Source organism: Amblyraja radiata, chromosome 5 (assembly GCF_010909765.2).
Source record: "Amblyraja radiata isolate CabotCenter1 chromosome 5, sAmbRad1.1.pri, whole genome shotgun sequence".
Lineage (NCBI taxonomy): Eukaryota > Metazoa > Chordata > Chondrichthyes > Rajiformes > Rajidae > Amblyraja > Amblyraja radiata.
Window position 1 is genome coordinate 111,913,875 of NC_045960.1, and position 27,685 is coordinate 111,941,559.

At 46.6% G+C, this 27,685-nt stretch overlaps 1 protein-coding gene and 1 long non-coding RNA gene across 2 annotated transcripts; one reads left to right on the plus strand and one right to left on the minus strand.

The window, feature by feature from the left end:
• The first annotated feature begins 6,659 nt into the window (after positions 1 to 6,659).
• On the plus strand, positions 6,660 to 26,444 carry LOC116973697 (ribosome production factor 2 homolog). Its single transcript, XM_033022001.1, has 10 exons — positions 6,660 to 6,803; positions 9,558 to 9,690; positions 10,831 to 10,868; positions 12,533 to 12,572; positions 13,210 to 13,291; positions 16,259 to 16,335; positions 16,960 to 17,059; positions 18,158 to 18,260; positions 24,397 to 24,541; positions 25,869 to 26,444. The coding sequence occupies exons 1-10, from the start codon at positions 6,781 to 6,783 to the stop codon at positions 26,088 to 26,090; spliced, it is 963 nt and encodes a 320-aa protein (XP_032877892.1). The 5' UTR covers positions 6,660 to 6,780; the 3' UTR covers positions 26,091 to 26,444.
• LOC116973698 lies at positions 21,611 to 27,334 on the minus strand. The gene is made up of 2 exons (XR_004412108.1): positions 27,304 to 27,334; positions 21,611 to 21,757 (listed from the first exon to the last, which is right to left on the minus strand). It is a non-coding gene; the product is annotated as an uncharacterized LOC116973698 (long non-coding RNA).
• Between the last annotated feature and the right edge of the window lie 351 nt (positions 27,335 to 27,685).

The following is a 27,685-nucleotide window of genomic DNA, read 5'->3' on the forward strand; positions in this document are numbered from 1 at the left end:
GGCCGTGCCTCTCGCCTCTCACCTTGTCCAGTGAATGTCGGGCGGCCCCCTCAGGGTCGACCGACAATGAGAAGAAGAGTGCGTGTGTTAAATACACGTTTAGTGTGGCCACTCTCTGCCTACGGCCATACTAGCCTGAACACGCCCGATCCCGTCTGATCTCGGAATCTAAGTGGGTGAGAGAGTGAGTGAGATGCTGCTGCTGCGTGGGGTCGGGGTCACGGTCGGGGACTCTCGGCCGTGCCTCTCGCCTCTCACCTTGTCCAGTGAATGTCGGGCGGCCCCCTCAGGGTCCACCGACAATGAGAAGGAGAGTGCGTGTGTTGTGGGGCGTATCACTGATGGGGATGAGTCAGAGTACAGAAGAGAGATCGAGCAACTGTCCATATGGTGCCAGCGCAATACCCTGGCCCTGAACACCAGCAAAACTCTTAAAAATAGCGGAATCAGGGGATATGGGGAGAAGGCAGGAACGGGCTACTGATTGGGGATGATCAGCCATGATCACATTGAATGGCGGTGCTGGCTCTAAGGGCCGACTGGCCTACTCCTGCACCTATTGTCTATTATCAATGTGATTATTATATTTCAGTAAAACCTTCTTGTGTTGTGAAAAAAGTTGTTTGTTCAACTATCAGTAAAGGAAATTCTTGACATCTATATCTTATATCTATATTACTAAAACTCTGTTCTTGACCGCTTTTGGCGATCTGTGCTGCGATTTCCGAGAGAACGCCACCACCTACGGCCGTCATTTTTGGCCACCTCGCTCAGAGTCCCCCTCCGCCGCATGTGTGCCGAGGATTTTTCCAGTCGATGAAAAATCACAGAGATATTAATGATTTTACAAAATTCAAGTCAAGTCAAGTTAAGTCAAGTTTATTTGTCACATACGCATACGAGATGTGCAGTGAAATGAAAGTGGCAATGCTCGCGGACTTTTGTGCAAAAGACAAACAACCAAACAAACTATAAACACAATCATAACACACATATTCTTTTACATAATAAATAATGGAAGGAAAAACGTTCAGTAGAGTTAGGCCCTGGCGAGATAGGCCTTTACAGTCCGAATGGCCTCTGGGAAGAAACTCCTTCTCAACCTCTCCGTTCTCACCGCATGGCAACGGAGGCGTTTGCCTGACCGTAGCAGCTGGAACAGTCCGTTGCAGGGGTGGAAGGGGTCTCTCATGATATTGTTGGGTCTGGAGTTGCACCTCCTGATGTATAGTTCCTGCAGGGGGGCAAGTGAAGTTCCCATAGTGCGTTCGGCCGAACGCACTACTCTCTGCAGAACCTTCTTGTCCTTGGCAGAGCAATTCCCAAACCAGATGGTAATGTTCCTGGACAAGATGCTTTCCACTGCCGCTGCGTAGAAGCACTGGAGGATCCTCAGAGACACTCTGAATTTCCTCAATTGCCTGAGGTGGTAAAGGCGCTGCCTTGCCTTACTCACGAGTGCTGAGGCGTGTGATGCCCATGTTTTTCCCCATTCTCTCTGCTGCCCCCGCTGGCGGCAGGGGGGAGGGACTATAAAACCAGGAAGTGGTGTGCCTCATTCAGTCTCTTCAAGATAGAGGAAGGCAGAGGCAAAGATCTTATAGTGCTCCGCTATAAGATCTTTGGGCAGAAGGTCACGTTTCTCTGAGCTGTGAATAACACTGAACACATGTCTACTCAAATGTAAGTACCCTTAGTGGTTCTAAAATGCTTGCAAAAAGTGTCTATTGGTTCTAAAGCTTGCAAAAAATGTCTATTGGTTCTAAAGCTTGCAAAAAATGTCTATTGGTTCTAAAGCTTGCAAAAAAATGTCTATTGGTTCTAAAGCTTGCAAAAAAATGTCTCTATTGGTTCTAAAGCTTGCAAAAAATGTCTATTGGTTCTAAAGCTTGCAAAAAAAATCTCTATTGGTTCTAAGCTTGCAAAAATATGTCTATTGGTTCTAAAGCTTGCAAAAATATGTCTATTGGTTCTAAAGTTTGCAAAAAATATGTCTATTGGTTCTAAAGCTGGCAAAAATATGTCTCTATTGGTTCTAAGCTTGCAAAAATATGTCTATTGGTTCTAAAGCTGGCAAAAATATGTCTATTGGTTCTAAAGCTGGCAAAAATATGTCTATTGGTTCTAACGCTTGCAAAAATGTCTATTGGTTCTAAAGCTTGCAAAAAAAATGTCTATTGGTTCTAAAGCTTGCAAAAAAAATGTCTATTGGTTCTAAAGCTTGCAAAAAAAGGACTATTGGTTCTAATGCTTACAAAAAAAAAGGACTATTGGTTCTAAAGCTTGCAAAAAATGTCTATTGGTTCTAAAATGGTTCATACTAGCGCTCCAGAAAGCCTCCCCTCCCCGATTGGCTTGGCTTGGGTGTGTCTTGAAATTGAAAGGCACTGCAAATGGTGGCATGAAGTTGAAAGGCACTACTTACTGCAATTGGTGGCTTGGGAGCTTTGGCTTGAAGTTGAAAGGCACTATTACTGCAAATGGTGGCTTGAAGTTGAAAGACACCACTTACTGCAAATGATGGCATGAAGTTGAAAGGCACTACTTACTGCAAATGGTGGATTGGTTGCTTTGGCTTGAAGTTGAAAGGCACTACTTACTGCAAATGGTGGCTTGGGTGCTTTGACTTGCAGTTGAAAGGCAGTACTTACTGCAAATGGTGGCTTGGGAACTTTGGTTTGAAGTTGAAAGGCACTATTACTGCAAATGGTGGCTTGGGTGCTTTGGCTTGAAGTTGAAAGGCACTACTTACTGCAAATGGTGGCTTGGGAGCTTTGAAGTTGAAAGGCACTAACTGCAAATGATGGCTTGGGTGTGGCTTGAAGTTGAAAGACACCACTTACAGCAAATGATGGCTTGGATGTGGCTTGAAGTTGAAAGACACCACTTACTGCAAATGTTGGCATGAAGTTGAAAGGCACTACTTACTGCAAATGGTGGCCTGATTGCTTTGGCTTGAAGTTGAAAGGCACTATTTACTGCAAATGGTGGCTTGGTAGCTTTGGCTTGAAGTTGAAAGGCACTACTTACTGCAAATGATGGCTTGGGTGTGGCTTGAAGTTGAAAGGCACTACTTACTGCAGATGGTGGCTTGGGTGCAATGGCTTGAAGTTAAAATGCACTACTTACTGCAAATGGGGGCGTGGGTGCATTGGCTTGAAGTTGAAATGCACTACTTACTGTAAATTGTGGCTTGAAGTTGAAAGGCACTACTTACTGCAAATTGTGGCTTGAAGTTGAAAGGCACTTACTGCAAATGGTGGCTTGGATGCTTTGGCTTTAAGTTGAAAGGCACTACTTACTGCAAATTGTAGCTTGGGTGCTTTGGCATTAAGTTGAAAGGCACTACTTACAGCAAGTGGTGGCTTGGGAGCTTTGGTTTGAAGTAGAAAAGGCACTACATACTGCAAATGGTGGCTTGGGTGCATTGCCTTGAAGTTGAAAGGCACTATTTACTGCTAATGGTAGCATGAAGTTGAAAGGCACTATTGCTGCAAATGGTGGCTTGGTTGCTTTGGCTTGAAGTTGAAAGTCACTACTTACTTCAAATGGTGGCTTGGGAGTTTTGACTTGAAGTTGAAAGGCACCTCTTACTGCTAATGGTGGCTTGGGTGTGGTTTGAAGTTGAAAGGCACTTCTTACTGCAAATGGTGGCATGGATGCATTGGCTTGAAGTTGAAAGGCACTACTTACTGCAAATGGTGGCATGAAGTTGAAAGGCACTACTTACTGCAAATGGTGGCGTGGATGCATTGGCTTGAAGTTGAAAGGCACCACTTACTGCAAATGGTGGCATGAAGTTGAAAGGTACTATTTACTGCAAATGGCGTCTTAGGTGCTTTGGCTTGAAGTTAAAAGGCACTACTGTAAATGCACTTACTTCCTGTTTGCACTCTATATTGATTTTAGATAAAATGCTACCACTTACGGCTGTGACTTTTGGCCATCTTACTCAGTCCCCCTCCGCTAAGCAGGTGCAGAGAATTCTTCCCATCAATGAAAAATAAAAGTGTTATTAGTTTAAAATTTTTTTTTGAGAATCTCTCTCCTGTCAATCACTCCATGAAAGCCACACCTTTTCCGGTAGAGGGGGGGAGGGGTTATAAAACCCAGAAATGTGGGTGTGGCTCAGTCTCTGCAAGATGGAGGAGGGAGAGGTCACGACTCGCTGTCTTTAGCGTCTTTGCACCCTACTTCAAATGGTATGAAACTGCACTTGAATTTGGTGGCCGTATACCCTGCTTGAAATGGAATTTCAAGGAATAGCCGTGAGTCAACTGCCAGCCCACCAGCCGTGAGTGAGCTGCCTGCACAACAGGCTTGAGTGACTGAGCCGCCAGCCCAAGAATCCATTCGGCCCACAATGTCCATACTCGCCCTCTGGAAACCAGCCCTTCAGCCCACATACTAGCGCTCCAGAAAGCTCCCCCGCCCACCCACTCCCCCACCCCAACCACAGGCCACCAGTATTGGAATTGGTGGAATATTGCGTTGGGGGACCTGCCCTCCCGTGTGATGCTGGGACCCAACAGGTCCCACTTAGTCTAGTTTCTATGAAAATTTGACATGTGAAGATCTTCTCACTTCTCAGTATTATTAATCATTATATCGATTTCACATATATAAATTCTCATGTGTTTAGATCAATCAGACACACACAAACATTGCACTGCATTGAAATGCAAAATAAAATTCACATAATGTGATCAATAAAAGGAACACAAACACGAGCATTTGACTGCTTTTCAAATTAAACTCTTTTGGGAGGATGTGGGTGGCCCTGAAAAAAAGGCTGTGGTGGTGGTCCTTTGTTTGTGGTGTGGGATGTTTACCGCAGATCTTCAGCACATGTCGTTCTGCCACGGTACACTGCCCAGTTCGGAGTTGTAGTAAGCGCAGAGATGTTCTCTCTGCTCCTTGGCTCTCTTGTTGGAGGTGTTTCCAGGCAATCTCTCCAGTCCCACCATCGGTGCAGCCTGTCCTCCAGCTCTCCATGAGCCTGGTGTGATGTTTCCCGTCTGGGTGTCCACCGTGTCACCCTCCGCCATGGCTGCTGCTGCTGCACTTTTGGTGCGGATCAGGTTGTGGAGGACGCATGCCGCGTAGACAATGGTCTGCACATTCTCGGGCTCCTGCTCCATTGTGGTCAGCAAGCATCTGAATCTGCTAGCAAGGATGCCAAAGGCGTTTTCCACTACCCTCCTAGCCCTGGACAGTCGGTTGTTGAAGATCCTCTGCTCTCCTGATATCTGCCTGTGAAGGTATGGCTTCATCATCCATGACCTGAGTGGGAAGGCGTCATCACCAACCAGTGCGTAGGGGATGTCAGGGTTGTCTTCTCCTGGCAGAGGTTCTGGGTCAGGAAAGCCTGCTCTTCCTTCTTCCAGTGCTTGCCCAAGGGAGGTCTCACTCCAGATCCCTCCATCTGAGACACTGCCAGGTGTGCCCACAGCCACATACAGGAAGTTGTAGTTTGCATCCACCACAGCAAGGAGTATGCTGGAATGGAACTTCTTGTAGTTAAAGTACATAGAACCTTCCTTGGGTGGACAGCGGATGGCCACATGCGTGCCGCCCACTGCCCCACATGTGTGCAGGCAGTTCCATCTGGTTTGAAAGCCGTGCGCCACTTTCCTCCACTCATCAGGTGTACTGGGGCAGTCCATGACTTTGTCTTCATATGCCTTGGCGATGGCCTGGCAGGTGTCCAGGACAACCTTGCTGATGGTGTTGTGGGACAGACGGAAGCTGTAGGAGAGGCTGTGGTAGGATTCACCTGTCGCCAGGTAGCGGAGGGTGATGGCTAAACGCAGCCCTGGTTCCAGTGGCTCCCTGATGGAGATGTGGAGGAGAGGAGCGACTCGTGTCTTCATTTGGTGAAACAGGTGAGGGGGCAGCCTGGTGAAGTGTGTGAAGGCCTCCTCCTCCTCCTCCTCTCCTTGCTGGAGCTCGGCCATCATCGTCTCATACTCACCCAACCTGTTTCTCCTCAGGAACAAGGACCTCGCGCACACAGACCTCTTCCTGGGCCTCTTCACCTTCCTTCTTGTACTCGGGCCCGGTTTATCTAACAGTAGCAAGGCAGCTTCAAGCAGCAATCCTTGTAACCGCAGCGCCAGCTGTAGTTGTTCCATGGACGCCATGATGCCGAATGATCAATGACTTCCGGCCCTGGCTGCAGGAAGTGACGCAACTGCCCTCCGCTCGCCCCGCTCCCTGCGGGGAACAGTCACCATTTCCGGCCCTCTGGACAGGAAGTGACGTCGATGCCCTCCGCTCGCCCCGCTCCCTGCGGGGAACAGCCACCATTTCCGGCCCCCCGGGACAGGAAGTGACGTCGATGCCCTCCGCTCGCCCCGCTCCCTGCGGGGAACAGTCACCATTTCCGGCCCACGGGACAGGAAGTGACGTTCTTAATGCCCTCCTCTCGCCCCGCTCCCTGCGGGGAACAGCCACCATTTCCGGCCCCCGCTACAGGAAATGACGCTCCTGCCCTCCGCTCTCCCCGCTTCCTGCGGGGAACAGCCCCCATTTCCGGCCCTCGGGACAGGAAGTGACGCCGCTGCCCTCCGCTCGCCCCGCTCCGTGCGGGGAACAGTCACCATTTCCGGCCCTGGCTGCAGGAAGTGACGCTACTGCCCTCCGCTCGCCCCGCTCCCTGCGGGGAACAGCCACCATTTCCGGCCCTCGCGACAGGAAGTGACGCCGCTGCTTCATCCTCCCCACCGGGACCGGCGACCGTTGCCGGCAGTTGGTTGCAGCCACGCGGCGGCCGCAGTCATGACGCAGCTCGACAGGGTCACGTGAGTGTCCGTCCGCCGCTGCCCGTTGCCGGGGAGACCGGGCCTAGTCCCGGGCGGGGAGACCGCAGCCTTCCTCCGCCGCTGGGACTCACGCACCGACTGCTCTGTCCCTCTGTCCCTCCCCCCTCCCCACCCCCCTCCCCCTCTCCACCCCTCTCTCTCCCCCACCCCCCTTCTGTCTCTCCCCGAACCCCCTCTCTCTTCCCCCCTCTCTCCTTCACCCCAACTTGTCCACACTGACCAACACGACCCATCTACACTATCCCCACCTGCCTGCGTTTGGCCCATATTCCTGTCCCATCCATGTACCTGTCTAACAGTTTCTTCATCGTTGTGATAGTCTCAGCCTCAACTACCTCCTCCGGCATCTTGTTCCAGACACTCGCTATCCTTTGTGTGAAAAAGTTACCCCTCAGATTCCTATTAAATCTTTCCCCCCTCATCTTAAACCTTTGTCTTCTGCTCATAGAGTGATACAGTGTGGAAACAGGCCCTTCGGCCCAACTCGCCCACACCGGTTCCCCAACCGTGCGTTTACCCGATCTATTCCTCTCATGATTTTATACACGTCTATAAGATCACCCCTCATCCTCCTGCACTCCATGGAATAGAGTCCCAGCCTGCTCAACCTCACCCTGTAGCTCAGGACATCTAGTCCTAACAATGTCCTTGTAAATCTCTGCCCCATGATTTTATACACCTCTAAGATCACATCCTCCTGCACTACAGGGAATAAGGTCTTGACTTCTATATTTTTGTGTGCATCTGTTACGCAGCCAGCCACGTTCTGCCATATGAATCATCCTGAGTCGTGTTAGCAAACTTCCTTGTAAGGGTGTCTTTCCTTTCCCTGTTTAGATGCTCTCAGACCTTGTTTACAGGTCCCAACTGACCCAGAAGTGATCCCAGTGACCCGTGTAGCTAAAACCCTTTCCCCCATCACCAGCTTGTCAGCCTGCATTCCTCCGTCAATAGACAATAGGTGCAGGAGTAGGCCATTCGGTCCTTCGAGCCAGCGCTACCATTCAATGTGATCAAGGCTGACCATCCACAATCAGTACCCCGTTCCTGCCTTCTCCCCATATCCTCTATCTTTAAGAGCTCTATCTAACTCTCTTAAAAGCATCCAGAGAATTGACGTCCACTGCCTTCTGAGGCAGAGAATTCCACAGATTCACAACTCTCTGTGTGAAAAAGTTTTTCCTCATCTCCGTTCTAAATGGCTTACCCCTTATTCTTAAACTGTGGCCGCTGGTTCTGGACTCCCCCAACATTGGGAACATGTTGTTCAAGAAGGAACTGCAGATGCTGGAAAATCGAAGGTACACAAAAATGCTGGAAAAACTCAGCGGGTGCAGCAGCATCTATGGAGCGAAGGAAATAGGTTACGTTACCTATTTCCTTCGCTCCATAGATGCTGCTGCACCCGCTGAGTTTCTCCAGCATTTTTGTGTACCTTGGGAACATGTTTCCTGCCTCTAGCGTGCCCAATCCTTTAATAATCTTATATGTTTCAATAAGATGCCCTCTCATCCTTCTAAATTCCAGTGTCTACAAACCCTGTCGCTCCATTCTATCAACATATGACAGTCCCGCCATCCCAGGAATTAACCTGGTGAACCTACGCTGCACTCCCTCAATAGCAGGAATGTCCCTCAAATTTGGAGACTAAAACTGCACACAATAGAACAGCACAAGAACAGACCCTTCGGCCCACAATTTCCATGCCAAATTTGATGCTATTAATCTAATCTCTGGCCGCTTGTGATCCATGTCTCTCAATTCCCTGCATATCCATTTGCTTATCTAAAAGCCTCCTAAACTTCATTATGGTATCTGCTTCCACTACTACCTCTAGAAGCGTGTTCCAGGCACTCGACACTCTAGAGTAAAACAAAAGCTTGCCCCACATCTTATAGTTTGTCCTTGCACCTTCAAGCTTTACTCACTTTATCAATTGCCTCACTATAATCCACGTGGACAATATCTACTGCCCAATCCTCATCAATTACCCATCCCTGAATTTCTATTCACACCAGCACTGGGAGTAACTCCAGGACTTGCCGTCTCTTTTTTTAAACCAACATCTCATGTTCCTTGTGTCTCGGGTTTAAAGGAGATGTGCAGGGTTAGTTATTTGTAACAGAGAGGTGTGGTGGTGGAGGTAGATACGACAGTGGCTTTTAGATGGACACATGGATCATGTGTAATAGACAATAGGTGCAGGAGTAGGCCATTCGGCCCTTCGAGCCAGCACCGCCATTCAATGTGATCAAGGCTGATCATCCCCAATCAGTACCCCGTTCCTGCCTTCTCCCCATATCCCCTGACTCCGCTATTTTTAAGTGCCCTATCTAGCTCTCTCTTGAAAGTATCCAGAGAAACTGCCTCCACTGAGGCAGAGAATTCCACAGACTCACCACTCTCTGTGAGAAAAAGTGTTTCCTCGTCTCTGTTCTAAATGGCTTACTCCTTATTCTTAAACTGTGCCCCCTGGTTCTGGACTCCCCCAACATCGGGAACATGTTTCCTGCCTCTAGCGTGTCCAACCCCTTAACAATCTTAACAAACAGGCAGATAAGAGTTGGTCTTGACATCATGTTCGGCACAGACATTGTGGGCTGAATGGCCTGTTCATGTGCTGGACTCTTCTATGTTCTATGATTTGGTGGCAAAATAAGAGGATCTCTTAATGTTTCTAACATGTAAGTGCATTAATAACTTGTTGTTTTCCTTTACATTGCTGAACTGAAGCAAGCCCAAGACCAAACGGGCAAAGAGATTTATTGAGAAGAGAGATCCCAAACTTCTGGAGAATACCAAGAATGTCATGCTTATAAAAGGAGGAAACACGAGTGAAACAGTGACTGAAGCTTTGAAAAACATTGTGAGTACAGAGTAAAATGCCAGTGCAGATTAGCAACATTTTAAGAGTCGTGTGTGTTTAATTGTCTTGTGTGCCAACAATGGAACAAAGGAAGATAGGCGCCAAAAGCTGGAGTATCTCAGTGGGTCAGACAGCATCTCTGGAGAAAAGGAATAGGTGACGTTTCGGGTCAGGACCCTTCTTCAAAAACGTCACCTGTTCCTTTTCTCCAGAGATGCTGTCTGATTCGCTAAGTTACTCCTGCTTTTTGTGTTCAAGAGAGAACTGCAGATGCTGGAAAAATCGAAGGCAGACAAAAATGCTGGAGAAACTCAGCGGGTGAGGCAGCATCTATGGAGCAAAGGAATAGGTGATGTTTTGGGTCTCGATCCGAAACATCACCTATTCCTTCGCTCCATAGAAGCTGCCTCACCCGCTGAGTTTCTCCAGCATTTTTGTCCACCAAGCTTTTTGTGTCTATTTTTAGTTTAAACTAGCATCTGCAGTTCCTTCCCACACAATGGAACAAAGGAATATTATTCTCCATGTGTGTTTATCAATGTGACAATGTTGCATTGATGTACAGGTTCACCATCGATTTTTCTCGCAACTGGTGGTCCTCCCCTTTAATCCAGACAAAACTACGAGAGCACAGTTGAAACCCCCTCTAGAAGTCCCCCCGAAAATGTAACTTATTGGACATCGTAAATGACTCAGCTGGTAGAGCTGCTGCCTCACTGCACCAGAGACCTGGGTTCGATCCTGACCTCAGCTGCTGTCGGTTTGCACGTTTTCACTGTGACCACATGGGTTTCCTCCGGGTGCTCCGATTTCCTCCCACGTCCCAAAGACGTGCGGGTTTGTAGGTTAGTTGGCCCTCTGTAAATTGCCCCTAGTGTGTGAGGAGTGGATGAGAAAGTGGGATAACATTAAACTAATGTGAACGGGTGATCAATGGCCGGCATGGACTCAATGGGCTGAAGGGACTGTTTCCATGCTGTATCTTTCACACAATCAATCAAAAAGATTTTCGAAGTGTACAATTGATGCAGGATCTAAAGCAACATTATGATGTACATCATAAAGCAACAACAATGTGATCTATGAACATTAGCAATTTTACCTACACTTATTATGAACCATCTTGCTTATGTTTTGCAGTATTCTTTAAAGAAGCCAAATGCTGTTCTGTATAAGAAGTAAGTATCTTTATATATTAATAAGTAAGTCAGTTTTATTAACATCCTGCTTTATCTCAGGATTACTGCTGCTATAGTTTGTGCTGGCTATGCAGTAAAAATGGGGGAAGTGGCTTCCAAGATTCATGTCTTTCCCTAGTGAGTTTCAAACTCTGAGGCTGAGGGGAGTTCCTAAGCTGTAATTGCAGAATTAGGCCATTCGGCCCATCAAGTCGACTCTGCCATTCAATTAGCTGATCGATCTCTCCCTTAACCCCATTCTCTTGCCTTCTCCCCATAATCCCTGACGCCTGTACAAATCGAGAATCCATCTATCTCTGCTGTAAAAATATCCATTGACTTGGTCTCCGCAGCCTTCTGTGGCCAAATTCCTACCCTCTGACGAAAGAGAAGAGACCTGATGGAAGTATATTAAGCCCCTGTCCCACTTAGGAGACCTAAACAGCAACCTCCGGTGACCTTGCCCACCACGCAAGGTTTCCATGAGGTCACCGGAGGTTTTTGGTCACTCTCCCTAATGGTCGAAAGTGGTTTCTGCGTGGTCAAGGCTTCGTCTAGGTTGCTGCTATTTTTTCATCATGATTAAAACCGGCCTCGACTAAACCTAGGTTGCCGTTTTAAAAATTGATAATTTTTTAGTCGCGGGTCTAGTCGAAGCCAGTTTTCTTCATAGTCGAGGAAGGTTTTCAACATATGCGTGGGAGGTGGTAGGAGGTTGCAGGTCACCTCCACCTTCACGCGAATGGTATGTTAGCTTTCATAGCAAAAGGATTTGAGTATAGGAGCAGGGAGGTTCTACTGTAGTTGTACAGGGTCTTGGTGAGACCACACCTGGAGTATTGCATACAGTTTTGGTCTCCAAATCTGAGGAAGGACATTATTGCCATAGAGGGAGTGCAGAGAAGGTTCACCAGACTGATTCCTGGGATGTCAGGACTGTCTTATGAAGAAAGACTGGATAGACTTGGTTTATACTCTCTAGAATTTAGGAGATTGAGAGGGGATCTTATAGAAACTTACAAAATTCTTAAGAGGTTGGACAGGCTAGATGCAGGAAGATTGCTCCCGATGTTGGGGGAAGTCCAGGACAAGGGGTCACAGCTTAAGGATAAGGGGGAAATCCTTTAAAACCGAGATGAGAAGAACTTTTTTCACACAGAGAGTGGTGAATCTCTGGAACTCTCTGCCACAGAGGGTAGTCGAGGCCAGTTCATTGGCTATATTTAAGAGTGAGTTAGATGTGGCCCTTGTGGCTAAGGGGATCAGAGGGTATGGAGAGAAGGCAGGTACGGGATACTGAGTTGGATGATCAGCCATGATCATATTGAATGGCGGTGCAGGCTCGAAGGGCCGAATGGCCTACTCCTGCACCTAATTTCTATGTTTCTATGTAGAGTGAAAAGATTTGCATTTAATGCTATCCTAAAGGATCAGATAACACTTTACCTGAATCAAATCAAACTCAAGTACAATAGGTAGAATAAAGGGGAAGATACAGAGTGCAGAATATAGTTCTCAGCATTGTAGCACATTGTGCAACATTGCTGTATAAATACAGATTTAACAAAACTATGACTTAGTGACCATGCTTTGCCCACTAAAATGAAAAATGTGCTATTGAAATCTGTTTTTCTTAAAAAATGTAAACTCTTATTTTTAACCAGGAAAAATATCACCCGCCCCTTTGAAGATCAGACCTCGGTGGTGAGTGGACTTGATATTATTTCATACTGTTAGACTCCTCTGGTTATTTAGTTGTTTTTTATGGAGACCCCAGTTCACCTTGAAGAGCATTTTGACTCGCCATTTTGCATGTTTTGTTGCTAAGTAGTGAAGTGATGGGAGTGAAGGAGTTAGAGATGGATGTAGTTGCAACTGCAGATGCTCCCCCCCCCCCCCCCCCCCACCATGAGGGAGATGTCATGTAGAGGTGCAGAGAAAGTTGTCCCCAATATGCCTCGCTCCGCCCGCCAGAGTCCACAGTTTGATCCTGACCTCGGGTGCTGTCTGTAGTTTGCACACTTCCCTTTGGGTTCTTTACACAGAGGGTGGTGGGTGCCAGGTGTGGAGCCGGAGACAGATACCATTGTGGCATTCAAGAATCTTTTGGATGGGCACATGGATGTACGGGGATATGGATTATAGGTAGGCAGGTAAGAGATGGTCTTGGCAACATGTTTGGCATAGACATTGTGGGCCGAAGGGCCTGTTCTTGTGCTGTACTATTCTATGATCTGTCCTTTTATCTAACCTAGATTGGGGAGAAACACAACAGGGTTATTGGTCTATTTTGAGGTGAAATTTCTAACGGTTGGTTTTCCTCTTCTCTCTGTATTCACAGGAATTCTTTTCAAAGAAGTCAGATTGTTCTTTGTTCATGTTTGGTTCTCACAATAAGAAACGACCACACAATTTGATAATAGGTAAGATTACAGATGTCTGAAGAAGGGTCCTGACCCAAAGCCTCACTTGTCCATTCCCTCTACAGATGCTGCCTGACCCGCCGAGTTCCTCTAATACTTAGCCTTGTGCTCAAGATTTCACCATCTGTAGTCTCTTGCATCAGTAAGATGTTTTATATAACTTGAGAATCACATGTATCTGTTGCTGGGTAGAAGCTAGAGTCTATAATCATGGGGAAACGTTTAGAAATGGTGGCACAGTAGCATAGCGGTAAAGCCTTACAATGCCAGAGACCTGAGTTGCATCCTGACTACAGGTGCTGTCTGTACGGAGTTTGTACATTCTCCCTGTGACCTGCGTGGGTTTTCTCCGCAATCTTCGGTTTCCTTCCGCACTCCAAAGACGCACGGGTTTGTAGGTTAATTGGCTTGGTATAAGTGTAAAAGATTGTCCCTAGAGTGTGTACGATAGTGTCAGTGTGCGGGGATCACTGGTCGGTGCGGTCTCGGTGGGCCGAAGGGCCTGTTTCCATGCTGTATCTCTAATCTAAAACTACACTAAATAGATAAACTTTTAGAAATATAGTCAAATCAAAATGGTTTTATGAAAATGAAGATCATGTTTGTCAAATGTGCTCACGTTTCTTGGTATAATGGGCAGTCCACAGGGGAACTGTGCATTTGTGATTTGAAGTTCCAAAAGCCATATGATGGATTGTCACGTAAAAGATTGAATAGGAAACTAAGGGTCAACTTTGTCACACAGAGGGTCCTGGCCCAGGCAGGTATGGGTGGTGGGTAAATCTAGTTACCTCAGCCTTGAACATACAAAACACTCTGTGTTGTAGGGATTCCCAAGGTCCAAGAGTGTTTTAGTGTTGTATGTTCCAGATAGAACAATGAGATTATTTCTTGCAGCAGCACAAAACAATATGTAAACAGTACACTGTAAACAATATAGAAATATAATAGACAATAGGTGCAGGAGTAGGCCATTCGGCCCTTCGAGCCAGCACCGCCATTCAATGTGATCATGGCTGATCATCCCCAATCAGGACCCCATTCCTGCCTTCTCCCCATATCCCCTGACTCCGCTATCTTTAAGAGCCCTATCTAGCTCTCTCTTGAAAGTATCCAGAAAACCAGCCTCTACCGCCCTCTGAGGCAGAGAATTCCACAGCCTCACAACTCTCTGTGAGAAAAAGTGTTTCCTCGTCTCCGTTCTAAATGGCTTACCCCTTATTCTTAAACTGTGGCCCCTGATTCTGGACTTCCCCAACATCGGGAACATGTTTCCTGTCTCTAGCGTGTCCAAACCCTTAATAATCTTATATGTTTCAATAAGAACCCTCATCCTTCTAAACTCCAGAGTGTACAAGCCCAGCCGCCCCATTCTCTCAGCATATGATAGTCCCGCCATCCCGGGAATTAACCTTGTAATAATAAACAAGAAAAAGAGGTGTATGTGTGGGCATAAAAACACACACACACGCAGACACTTTCACACACACACACACACACACACACACACACACACACACACACACACACACACACACACACACAAACACACACACATAAACACACACACATAAACACATACATAAACACACATACATATAAAGACAAACAATCAAAAACATAAAATGGTCCTAACTTCACAATCCTCTGGAGAAGAAATTCAGCTTCCTCTCTTGTTAAGTGTTTGACTCCATATTATGAGACTCTGCCCTCTTGTTTCAAGCTGAAACCAGTGAGCTCATCTTTTATGCTTAAGTCAAGAGGCTAAAGGTATTCTCTCCTAGGACAGCGGCCTCACAAATGTCATTTAGAAAACCTGATAACAGTAATGTCACATATTAAATATCTCTGAAGCAGCTGTTACATTTATTGCTTTACTGGGGAAAACTGCTAAAAAAAAATGATTGAATTCAGGAGGAATAGATCGTGTAGACGGACATAGCCTTGTGCCCAGGGTTGGGGAACTGAGAACCAGGTTTAAGGCGAGGGGGGGGGAAGATTTAATAGCAACTGAAGGTGTTACTTTTTTTATACAAAGGGTGGCGGGTGTATGAAACAAGCTGCTGGAGGAGGTAGTTGAGGCAGGTACATAGTAACGCTTAAGAAACATTTTGACAGGTGCATGGATAGGACAGGTTTAGAGGGATATGGACCAAACACAGGCAGGTGGGACTAGTGTGGATGGGGCATGGTGGTCAGTGTGGACGTTGGGCCGAAGAGCCTGTTTCCACACTCTATGACTCAAGACAAAGCGTGTTTACACTGCCGTACAATATTTATAAATGAACTAGAGACCATGGGCAGGATTTATAAATCGTAGAGGCAGTTGAATATTAATTCAAGCTCCCACGTGAAGATGTTTCATTAACTGAACTGATCCTTCAATTATTTTTTCGTTAAATTAAAGTGTCATTTTCAGATGTGTTTGCACTGATGTAAGTTCGCCTCCAGTACTATGTATTTGTATTTATTGAATATAAGTTCTATTACTGGTAACTTTCCTGCACCCATTTGTTTTATTTTGAGAAAGTTCTGCGCAAACTCTGGTTTTGATTAATGTTTTATTTAATCCGAAGGGAAGATACAAATAATAGTCTCCATTGGATAGACACAAAAAGCTGGAATAACTCAGCGGGTCAGACAGTAACTCTGGAGCAAAGGAATAGGTGATCTTTCAGGTCGACACAGGTGTATTGACCCGAAACATCACCTATTCCATTTCTTCAGAGATGCTGTCCGACCCACTGAGCTATTTATGTCTTTTATGTCTATCTTCGGTTTAAACCCGCCTGCAGTTCCTTCCTACACAGCAGTCTCCATTACTTTGACTAGCTGTTTGAGATGCAGTGTTTCAATTGTTTGGTTTACAAGATAATCTTATTAAATGTGTGTTTAATGTGTGTTTATTTTCTGTTATCCCAATGAAATGTTTCTAAAGGCAATTAATTAATTCTTCCCTCTTTGCAGGCCGAATGTTTGATTACCACATTCTAGATATGATTGAGCTGGGAATTGAAAAGTTCCATGGTTTAAGTGATTTTAAGGTAAGTTGCATGGATAGGATAAGTTTAGACGGATATGGAGCAAACACAGGTAGGTGGGACTAGTGTAGATGGGGCATGTTGGGCGGTGTGGGCAAGTTGGGCCGAAGGGCCTGTTTCCACACTGGCTCAATAACTATAATATAAGTAAAGAATAAAGTGCTGGAGGGGTCAGGCAGCATCTATATTCTATGTTTCTATGTGTGGAAGGAATGAGCAGGTGACGTTTTGATCAGGAACCTTTCTCGGAGTACTTTGAGTACTTTGTTTTATTTTTACTGTAACCTTCACGTTTACCCCCGGATATATCCTGTTGAGAGAACAGAGTTTTGCCCTGGGTGACAACAACTTACTGAACCCAAGCATTTTCCAGCACTTTTTACCAATGACAGAAATAAATGTCACGGCTTCTTCATTCCCACCCCAAAACATTGCCTGTCCATTGCCTCGACAGATGCTGCCTGACCCACTGAGTTCCTCCAGCACACTGTGTTTTGTTCAAGGTGCTAGCATCTGCGGTTCCTTGTGTCTAACAGAAGTTGTGTCGGATTCTCTTTGAGCTTTTGGAACCAGCAGTAGAAGTGATAATGCCAGGAATACACGTTTTGAATCTTTTATGTTCCCCAGAATAGCAAGTCGGCAGAGGGTTCCAAACCTATGTTGGTATTTGCTGGAGATTTATTCGAATTGGACAATAATCATAAAAGACTGAAAAACCTTCTTATTGGTAAGTTTTCCCCATGTAAATATGATATTTGAGATGGAATGTTCTAGCTGAGATTGCCTGGGTGAATGTGAGATGTGAGTCTCCTTGTACATCTGCCTTGCAGAGTGGAATGTCTGACTGCCTGGACCATGTTGCTGGGGATAGTGGTGGAAGGAGAAACAATAGTGGCATTTAGACCTTACACTAACATATACAATTCTTATAGGATTGGACAGGGTAGAGGCAGGAAAAATGTTCCCCATGTTGGGGGAGTCCAGAACTAGGGGTCACAGTTTAAGAATAAGAGGTAGGCCATTTAGGACTGAGATGAGGAAAAACCTTTTCACCCAGAGAGTTGTGAATCTGTGGAATTCTCTGCCACAGAAGGCAGTGGAGGCCAATCCACTGGATGTTTTCAAGAGAGAGTTAGATTTAGCTCTTAGGGCTAACGCAATCAAGGGATATGGGGAGAAGGCAGGAACGAGTTATTGATATTAGATGATCAGCCATGATCATATTGAATGATCTCGAAGGGCCAAATGGCCTACTCCTGCACTTTCAATGTTTCTATTTATAAGACTTTTGGATAGACACGTGGAAATACAGTATTTTTAGGTTTATTATTGTCACATGCACCAAGGAACAATGAAAAGCTTTGTTCTGCAGGCTACCCAATCCATATACCATACAGAAATACAATCAAGACAAACTCCAGTACAATAGGTAGAGCAGCAGGGAAGATACAGAGTGCAGAATATAGTTCTCAGCATTGTAGCGCATCAGTTCCACAGACAAAGTCCAATGTCCACAATGGGGTAGAGGTGAATCCTGGCTCTAGGAAGGAATGGGACCTGTCACAAAGAGAGTGTCAGTCAATATTATGGGCTGGGAGATTGCAACCTTCACGTGGTCCACCCTGTTTCAACGAATGCAATCAACCTGGTGTGCACAAACAGAAGATCAAACAGAACAAGTTGTCTTACAACTTTAGGCTGTGCACGCCGTACACAGGAAGGGAAGTCAATATTATGTTTTTTATTACAACTAGTAATGTTTAACATTTTCTAGTTGATCTGCTATTACTTTTGTTCTAAAATGGTCGTTGAAATCTGTCCATAGATTTCTTTCGAGGGCCCACGGTGCTAAACATTCGTTTGGGAGGACTGGAAATCGTTTTGCATTTTACGGCTTTAGCAGGGAAAATCTTCATGCGAAGCTACAAGTGAGTTTGATGCAGAATGTTTCTGTTCTTGTATTTCAATGTTCTGGTTTAGTTTACAGATACAGCATGGAACAGGCCCTTCGGCCCACCGACTCCGTGCCGACCAGCGATCACCCATCTATACTAGTTCTATGTTATCCCAGTTTGGCACCTTTACACATTTGGGGCAATTTACACACACCAATTAACCTTAAAACCTGCATGTCTTTGGAGTGTGGGAGGAAACCGGAGCACCCGGAGGAAACCCACGTGGTCACAGGGAGAAGGTACAAACTCCGTACAGACAGCGCCCGTAACCAGGATCAAACCCGGGACTCTGGCGTCACAAGGCAGCAACTGTCGTTGTGCCACCGTGCAGCCTACCAAAGGTGATCTCTAGACTCTGATGCCGGGCACTAAGTCAATGCTCAGTTTAAGTTTACATCCCTGAGGAGATTCTTAAGCAGCTTTAGGCACAGACTGTTAGTTTGGTTCATTGTCACCTGTTTATTGTCCCCAGGTACAGTGAACAGCTTTTGTCGCATGCTAACCAGTCAGCGGAAAGACCAGGCACGATTACAATCGAGCCATTTACAGATACATGACAAGGGAATATGTTTTAGTGTAAGGTAAAGCCAGTAATGTCCGATCAAAGATAGTCCAAGGGCGTTAGTGTTCACAACTACATTATTTAATGACAGTAGATCTTCCTGAAGCCAACTACACTGAAAGTGAATTTAAATACAACGCAGTCTGATGGGGTGACAATCAGAAAAATAGCAAACACTAAATCTGAAATGAAATGCTGCAAAAATTCATCGGGTCGGCAGCATCTGTGGAAAGAGAAACTTCACACTTCAGGTCAATGATCATTTTGTGTGGGATCAAAATCCTTTTCTTCTTTGCTCTTAATGCCTCACTCGATTACTTTAGCCAATTGCTGATACAATTTATAATGGGTCTGATTCTGTATTGCAACACCCGCTGAAGTGCTCTAGCACTTTGTGTTTTTTCCTGCAAATCTGAAGGCTGCCAGCAGAGGGCCCTCCAAGCCCTGGGGTGACGGAGGAATTGAAGGACATTCGGCAGGAAATGGTGTTGGATAGACTGATGGGACTGAAGGCTGATAAATCCCCAGGGCCTGATGCTCTGCATCCCAGGGTACTCAAGAAAGTGGCTCTCGAAATTGTGGACGCATTGGGGATCATTTTCCAATGTTCTATAGATTCAGGATCAGTTCCTGTGGATTGGAGGGTAGCTAATGTTATCCCTTTTTAAGAAAGGCGGGAGAGAGAAAATAGGGAATTATAGACCAGTTAGCCTGACATCGGTGGTGGGGAAGATGATTATAAAAGATGAAACAGCGGCTCATTTGGATAGCAGTAACAGGATCGGTCCGAATCAGCATGGAGTTACGAAGGGGAAATCATGCTTGACTAATCTTCTGAAATTTTTTGGGGATGTAACTAGGAAAATGGACAATGGAGAACCAGTGGATGTAGTGTACCTGGACTTTCAGAAAACATTTGATAAGATCCCACAGGAGATTAGTGGGCAAAATGAGGGCACATGGTATTGGGGGTAGAGTGCTGACATGGTTAGAGAAGTGGTTGGCAGACAGGAAACAACGAGTAGGGATTAACGGATCCTTTTCAGAATGGCAGGCAGTGATTAGTGGGGTACCACAAGGCTTGGTGCTGGGACCACAGCTATTTATAGCATACATAAATGATTTAGATGAAGGGATTCAAAGTAACATTAGCAAATTTGCAGATTACACAAAGCTGGTTGGCAATGTGAACTGTGAGGAGGATGCTATGAGAATGCAGGGTGACTTGGACAGGTTGGGTGAGTGGGCAGATGCATGGCAGATGCAGTTTAATGTGGATAAATGTAAGGTTATCCAATTTGGTAGCAAAAACAGGAAGGCAGATTACTGTCTAAATGGTGTCAAGTTGGCAAAAGGGGAAGTACAACGGGATCTGGGGGTCCTTGTTCATCAGTCAATGAAAGTAAGCATGCAGGTACAGCAGGCAGTGAAGAAAGCAAATGGCATGTTGGCATTTATAACAAGAGGAATCAAATATAGGAGCAAAGAGGTCCTTCTGCAGTTGTATGGGGCCTAGTGAGACCACACCTGGAGTATTGTGTGCAGTTTTGGTCCCCTAATTTGAGGAAGGACATTCTTGCAATAAGGGAGTGCAGCGTAGGTTTACAAGGTTAATTCCCGGGATGGCGGGACTGTCATATGCTGAGAGAATGGAGTGGCTGGGCTTGTACACTCTGGAGTTTAGAAGGATGAGAGAGGATCTTATTGAAACATATAAGATTATTAAGGATTTGGACACGCTAGAGGCAGGAAACATATTCCCGATGTTGGGGGAGTCCAGAACCAGGGGCCACAGTTTAAGAATAAAGAGTAAGCCATTTAGAACAGAGATGAGGACACTTTTTCACACAGCGAGTTGTGAGTCTGTGGAATTCTCTGCCTCAGAGGGCAGTGGAGGCCGGTTCTCTGGATATTTTCAAGAGAGAACTAGATAGGGCTCTTAAAGATAGTGGAGTCAGTGGATATGGGGAGAAGGCAGGAACGGGGTAGTGATTGTGGATGATCAGCCATGATCACATTGAATGGCGGTGCTGGCTCGAAGGGCCGAATGGCCTACTCCTGCATCTATTGTCTATCATGGTCTGGTTTGGCTCAGCCACTAAGCATGACGTCCGGAGGCGGCAGTGAATTGTTCGATCAGCCGAGAAGGTTATTGGCAGCAATCTCCCCCCCTCCATTGATGAACTGTACACTGCAAGGGCCAGGAAGCGAGCGGGCAAGATCATCTCTGACCCCTCTCACCCTGGCCACAAACTCTTTGGATCACTTCCCTCTGAAAGGCGAATCCGGATTGTCAAAGCTGCCACAGCCAGACATAAAAACAGCTTTTTTCCCCACGAGCAGTAGCTCTACTCAATAACCAAAAATCTGTAGCCTCCTTTTGCTCTGGTATTTAATTTAATTCTTCACATGTTTAAATTATAATGTTTTATTTTAATTGTCTACTGTATATCGTGTTGTTACCAAGGCAAATTCCTTGTACTGATGTGGAAGCCGTTTTTCAGGCTCCCTCTCCGGAATCGAACCCTGATCCCCCGTTACCCGTGGTAACCATGGTAGGCACAGATAGTACCATCGAAAGTGGATAGGGCAGACATTCAAATGTATCGTCGCCGTCACGAGGATGTACGATCGGCCCCAGGTTATCTAGAATCACCAAAGCTGCCGGGCGAGCACAGATTGGTTTTGGTCTGATAAACGCACGCATCACCTCCAATGGGCTCAGCGTCATTGGCATGGATTAGCTCTAGAATTACCACAGTTATCCAAGTAACAAAGCAAGCGATCAAAGGAACCATAACTGATTTAATGAGCCATTCGCAGTTTCACTGTACCGGCCGTGTGTACTTAGACATGCATGGCTTAATCTTTGACACAAGCATATGCTACTGGCAGGATCAACAGGTAGCTGGAATCAGGCAAAAGCAGAGAGCAGAAGGCCACCCTGCCGTACTTGGCCAATAACATTTATTCAATTCAATAACAAGGTCAGACTTGCACAGTGGCCCCAAATGTCACATGAGGCGTAGCATCCAGTCTCAGCAGCGTGATGAATAATGAACAATCAACTGGAAATCTCCTGTCTGGGCATGCTCTGAAACGATAGAAACAGGCTGTGTTTCCATGCTGTATCGCTCCATCACCATCATTGCTCCAGGCCGATATTCTCTGGCGTTGGAAGAATGAGAGGTGATCTCCTTCAAACTTTAATTATGGGGTTCGACGAAGTGAGAGGGTGAGTGCGCACAGTTATAGAGTCACACCGTGTAGAAACGGGCCTTAGTCCACGATGACCAACATGGCCCAGCTACACTAGTCCCACCTGTCTGTGTTTGGTCCATATCCCTCTAAACCTGTCCTATCCATGTACCTGTCTAAATGCTTCTTAAACATTGCGATGATACCTGCCTCTTTCACCCAGGATAGAGAAATTAAAAATAAGAGAAGATAGGCTTTACGGTCTCTCCTTCTTCTTCTTGCGAATGAAACATGAACCAAAGGAATAGTTAGATCTCAAGCTGGGTGTTGAACAGCCAGGTTGTTGTCTCTGCGTCAATGTCTGCCAGGCCCCGAGCTCCATTTGGTGGGTGTTAGAGCGGGCACCCAGAGATGACATGGTTGGCTGTCTGTTGTTCTGCTCTGCATTCACCAGGCATTCTCCATCTGTTTTACGGTGAGAGGGGCAAGAGTTAACGTTTTCACATAAAGGGTAGTGGGTGTATGGTATGAGCTGCCAGAGGGGATAGTTGAGGCTGGTACTATAACAGCATTTAGTGTATAGAGATACAGCGTGGAAGCAGACCCTGTGGAAAAGACATTTGGACAGGTACATGGATAGGAGAGGTTTAGAGGGATATGGGCCAAACACGGGCAAAGCACATGATGACCTGCTCCTCTGCACCTTCTCTGAAGCCTCCACATCTTTCCTGTAATGAGGCAACCAGAACTGCATGCAATACTCCAAATGCAGCCTATCCACTGTCCGCATTTAGTCATAAAGTGTAGAAGCAGGCCCTTCCATTCAACCAACATGCCCAATCTGTACTAGTCCCACCTGCCTACGTTTGGCCCATATCCCTCTAACACTATCCTATACATTCGGCATGGCCCCTACAACTCTCACCAACTTCTACAGATGCGCCGTAGAAAGCATTTTATCGAGATGCATCACAGCACGGTTTGGAAACAGCTCCATCCAAGACCGCAAGAAATAGCAGAGAAGGAACAGAAGTGTGAAAACACACTCCTACAGATTCAGGGACTGTTTCTTCCCAGCTGTTATCAGGCAACTGAACCATCCTACCACAACCAGAGAGCAGTCCTGAACTACTACTATCTACCTCATTGGAGACCCTCTGACTATCTTTGTTTGGACTTAACTGGATTTAACTTGCACTAAACATTATTCCCTTGATCACGCCACCTAGGGGGCGCCGTCCTGTGTGGTATGGCTGCCCACCCTGCCTGCAGCTGTCTGTTTTTCATCTTTTTTAAAAAGAATTTAGTTAGTTGAGTGTTTTGTTTTTAGGAGTTCTAGCCTTTTTTTTATGAGGGGAGGGAGGGAAGGGGGAAACTACTTTTCAGGGTCCCTACCTGGTCGGAGAGGCAGCTTTTCTCCGGGCTGCACCGTCGACCTGTCCTCGCGGCCTACCAGCGGACCTGGAGCGGCGTTTCCTGAGGGGACCGGCCAGAACCTCAGCTTCGGCGGAGGCATAGCGCTGGAGCGCTATCGTGGAGCGGGCGATGCCTTGCCCGGGTCGCCGCGGTGGAGCTGTGCTGAGACCGCCGAGAAACATCGCAGAGCTGCGGGACTGTGGTGCGGGCGGCAGCGCTGATTTTAACATCGGGAGCCTGGGATCTCTCGCCGAGATCGGCAGTTGTGGAGCTCCATCCGGCGCGGCCTCCAGTACGGAAGCGGCTGTTCCAGGGTTCCCAAGCCGCTGTGAGGATTCTCCTGATTCTCCCGACACCGGAGCTACATCACCCGGCGAGAACAGCCTGGAACATCGGGCCTCCGTAGAGGCGACTGCGGAGGCCTCAATAAGCCCGACTATGGGTGAACTGGGGATGGGGACTGGACATTGTGCCTTCCCCCACAGTGGGAACCATTGTGGAGGGATGTTTTTATGTTTATTGTTAAATTTCTTTAATGTTATGTCTGATCTTTATCAGTGTGCTGCATGGGAAGACAAATTTCACTACACCATTTGGTGTATGTGACAATGAATGTCCTTTGCCCTTTGATGTGTCTGTACACTGTGGACGGATCTATTGGAATCATGTATTGTCTTTCCGCTGACTGGCTAGCACACAACAAAAGCTTTTCACTGTACCTCGGTACACGTGACGATAAACTAAACCAAACTACCTCCTCCAACGTACAATGTAAAAACAAGTTTTCCCCTCATGTTCCTATTAAATATTCCCCTCTCGCCTTGAACGCTTGTCCTCTGCTTCTCAATTTGCCTCCTTGAACGTTTGTCCTCTGTTTCTCGATTTGCCTTCTCTGGGTAAGAGGTGATGTTTTTGGGTCTGCTTTATCCACAGAGTGCTGATGAAGAAATCTGGATGCAGAATACCCCGGATAGAGCTGGAAGAAATGGGACCTTCCTTTGACTTTGTGCTGAAGAGAACCCACTTGGCATCTGACGACCTCTACAAGAAATCCCTGCAGCAACCAAAGTCCCTGAAGGTGAGATCAGCAGATCATGTGAGTTAAGGCACCAGGCATGTGCTGCATATTTGTGGTGGCACGGTAGAGTTGCTGTCTGTACGGAGTTTGCCCGTTCTCGCTGTGACTACATGGGTTTTCTCCGGGTGCTCTGATTTACACCCACATCCCAAAGACGTGCAGGTTTGTAGGTTAATTGTCCCTCGTGTAGAGGATAGAACAAGGACAGGGTTGATCACTGGTCAGTGCGGTCTCGGTGGGCCACAGGGCTTGTTTCCGTGCTGTATGTCTAAACTAAACTGAAAGTTATTACTTTAACTTACATGTAACTTTAGTAAATTTAAATTAATTCTGAGAAACAATGTTTTGTGATCGCAGCAAGTCAAATTCCTTCCCTCTTTTGTCCAAGAGACACCGTATTATTGTGGTAACATCTTGGGCTGCGCAGCTGGTAGAGCTGCTGCCTCACGGTGCCACAGACCCAGGTTTGATCCTGACCTCGGGTGCTGTCTTTGTGGAGTTTGCACGTTCTCCCTGTGACCACATGGGTCAGGTGAAAGACAATACATGATTACAATCGAACCGTCCACAGGATAAAGGGAATAACATTTAGTGCAAGATAAAGTCCAGTAAAGTCCAAGCTGTTATCAGGCGACTGAATCATCCTTCCAACATCCAGAGAGCAGTCCTCAACTACCTCATTGGTGACCCTCCGACTATCTTTGATCCGACTTTATTTTCCACTAAATGTTATTCATGTTATTCCCTTTATCATGTATCTACACTGTGAATGACATGATTGTAATCATGTATTGTCTTTCTGCTGACTGTTTAACACAGTGGCGCAGCGGTAGAGTTGCTGCCTTACAGCGCCAGAGACACAGGTTCGATCCTGACTACGGGTGCTGCCTGTACGGAGTTTGTACCTTCTCCCCGTGACCACGTGGGTTTTCTCCGGGTGCTCTGGTTTCCTCCCACACTCCAAAGACGTACAGATTTGTAGGTTAATTGTCTTTGGTAAAGATTGTAAATTGTCCCTAGTGTGTGCAGGGTAGTGTTAGTGTGCGCGGATCGCTGGTCGGATCGGACTCGGTGGGCCGAAGGGCCTGTTTCCGCGCTGTATCTGTTAACTAAACTAAAAGCTTTTCACTGCACATGACAATAATTAAACTGTAAAATAAAAGACAGTGCAAGGGTCTCCAATGCGGTAGGTGGTAGATAGGTCAAGACCGCTCTGTGTTTCCGTGCTGTACCACTCAGGTTGTCAGTCGCTGCTGAGGAGGGTTGGGGTCAGTGTGGAAAGGGGCCGGTCTTTGCTGTGATTGAGTTGTGACATCTTTCACTCCAGGCCAAGAAGAAGAAGAACCTGTCCCGGGACGTGTTTGGGACAAGCTACGGTCGTATACACATGGAGAAGCAAGACCTCGCTAAGCTGCAGACCAGGAAGATGAAAGGGCTGAAGAGAAAAGGGGCGAAGGTGGCTGCGGCAGCGCCAGCAGCAGCGGAGGAGGAGGAGGTGGTGGAGGAGGACCAGGCAGGGAGCAACCCCAAGAGTGCGAGAGTGGAGTGAGGGGAACACAGCACACACCACGACCACTGGCCCACGGATACACCAAGCTTCACTTCCGGCAAGCACAACCACATCATTGTTCAGACACACTTCCACACAGAGTTAATGTCAACATGATTTTATCTCTGCTTCAGTTCTTGGGTGGGGTGGGGGGGGGGGGTGATGTCTTCTGTACTGTTCCCCTCTCTTGTGTTATGGAAGCTGCACTGTTTCAATCAGCCCTGGTTGATTCCAGCTGTCATTTGCTGAGCAAATTGTTCTCACAAACTGCACCTTCCTTTGGAGAGGCAGTTGTGGTGGACAATAATTGATACCGTTGCCTTATTTGTTATAAAGAATGAATTGAACAAGATATCAAATTCTCAATCGTGTAATTATCTTTCATTATGGCTACTTTTGAATCCAAACTATTCTGGGGCTCGTGGGAAAATGAACAAAACAAACCCAAGACATGTTAAACAATTTAGACCATTCAGCTGTTTGCCTGAGATCATGTCCAGTCTTATCCCCAACACTGCAGACTTGTCTTTTCCCTTAGCACACAGAGTGATTGTGGATGATCAGCCATGATCACATTGAATGGTGGTGCTGGCTTGAGGGGCCGAATGGCCTACTCCTGCACCTATTGTCTAGTGATACAGCGTGGAAACAGGCCCTTCGGCCCAACTTGCCCACACCGAACAACATGTACCATCTACACTAGTCCCATCTGCCTGCATTTGGCCCATATCAATAGACAATAAGTGCAGGAGTAGGCCATTTGGCCCTTCGAGCCAGCACCGCCAATCAGTGTGATCATGGCTGATCATCCCCAATCAGTACGCCGTTCCTGCCTTCTCCCCATATCCTCTGACTCCGCTATTTTTAAGAGCCCTATCTAGCTCTCTCTTGAAAACATCCCGAGAACCTGCCTCCACCGCCCTCTGAGGCAGAGAATTCCGCAGATTCACAATTCTCTGTGTGAAGAAATGTTTCCTTGTCTCCGCTCTAAATGGCTTACTCCTTATTCTTACACTGTGGCCCCTGGTTCTGGACTCCCCCAATATTCCCCCAACATTCCCTCCAAACCTGTCCTATCTATGTACCTGTCTAAATGTATCGTAAATGTTGCAATACTATCTCCTCTGGCAGTTTGTTCCATACACCCTCCACCCTTTGTGTGAAAAAGTTACCCCTCAGGTTCCTATTAAATATTTCCCCCCTCATCTTAAACCTATGTCCTCTAGTTCTTGATTCCACTGCTCTGGTCAAGAGACTCTGGATTTACCCGATCTATTCCTCTCATGATTTTGTACACGTCTATAAGATCACCCCTCATTCACGTGCGCTCCAAGGAATAGTCTCAGCCTGCTCAACCTCTCCCTGTAGCTCAGGCCCTCGAGTCCTGGCAACATCCTCGTAAATCTACTTTGCATCTGGTTATGTGAACCAGTTCTAATTGCTTCTGGTAGCACCATTACAGGTGTTGCTACAATAGTAGATGGAACAGTGCAGCACATGGGTGGCACAGCGGTAGAGTTGCTGCCTCACAGCGCCAGAGACCCCGCTTCCATCCTGACCACGGGTGCAGTCTGTACGGAGTTTGTACCTTCTCC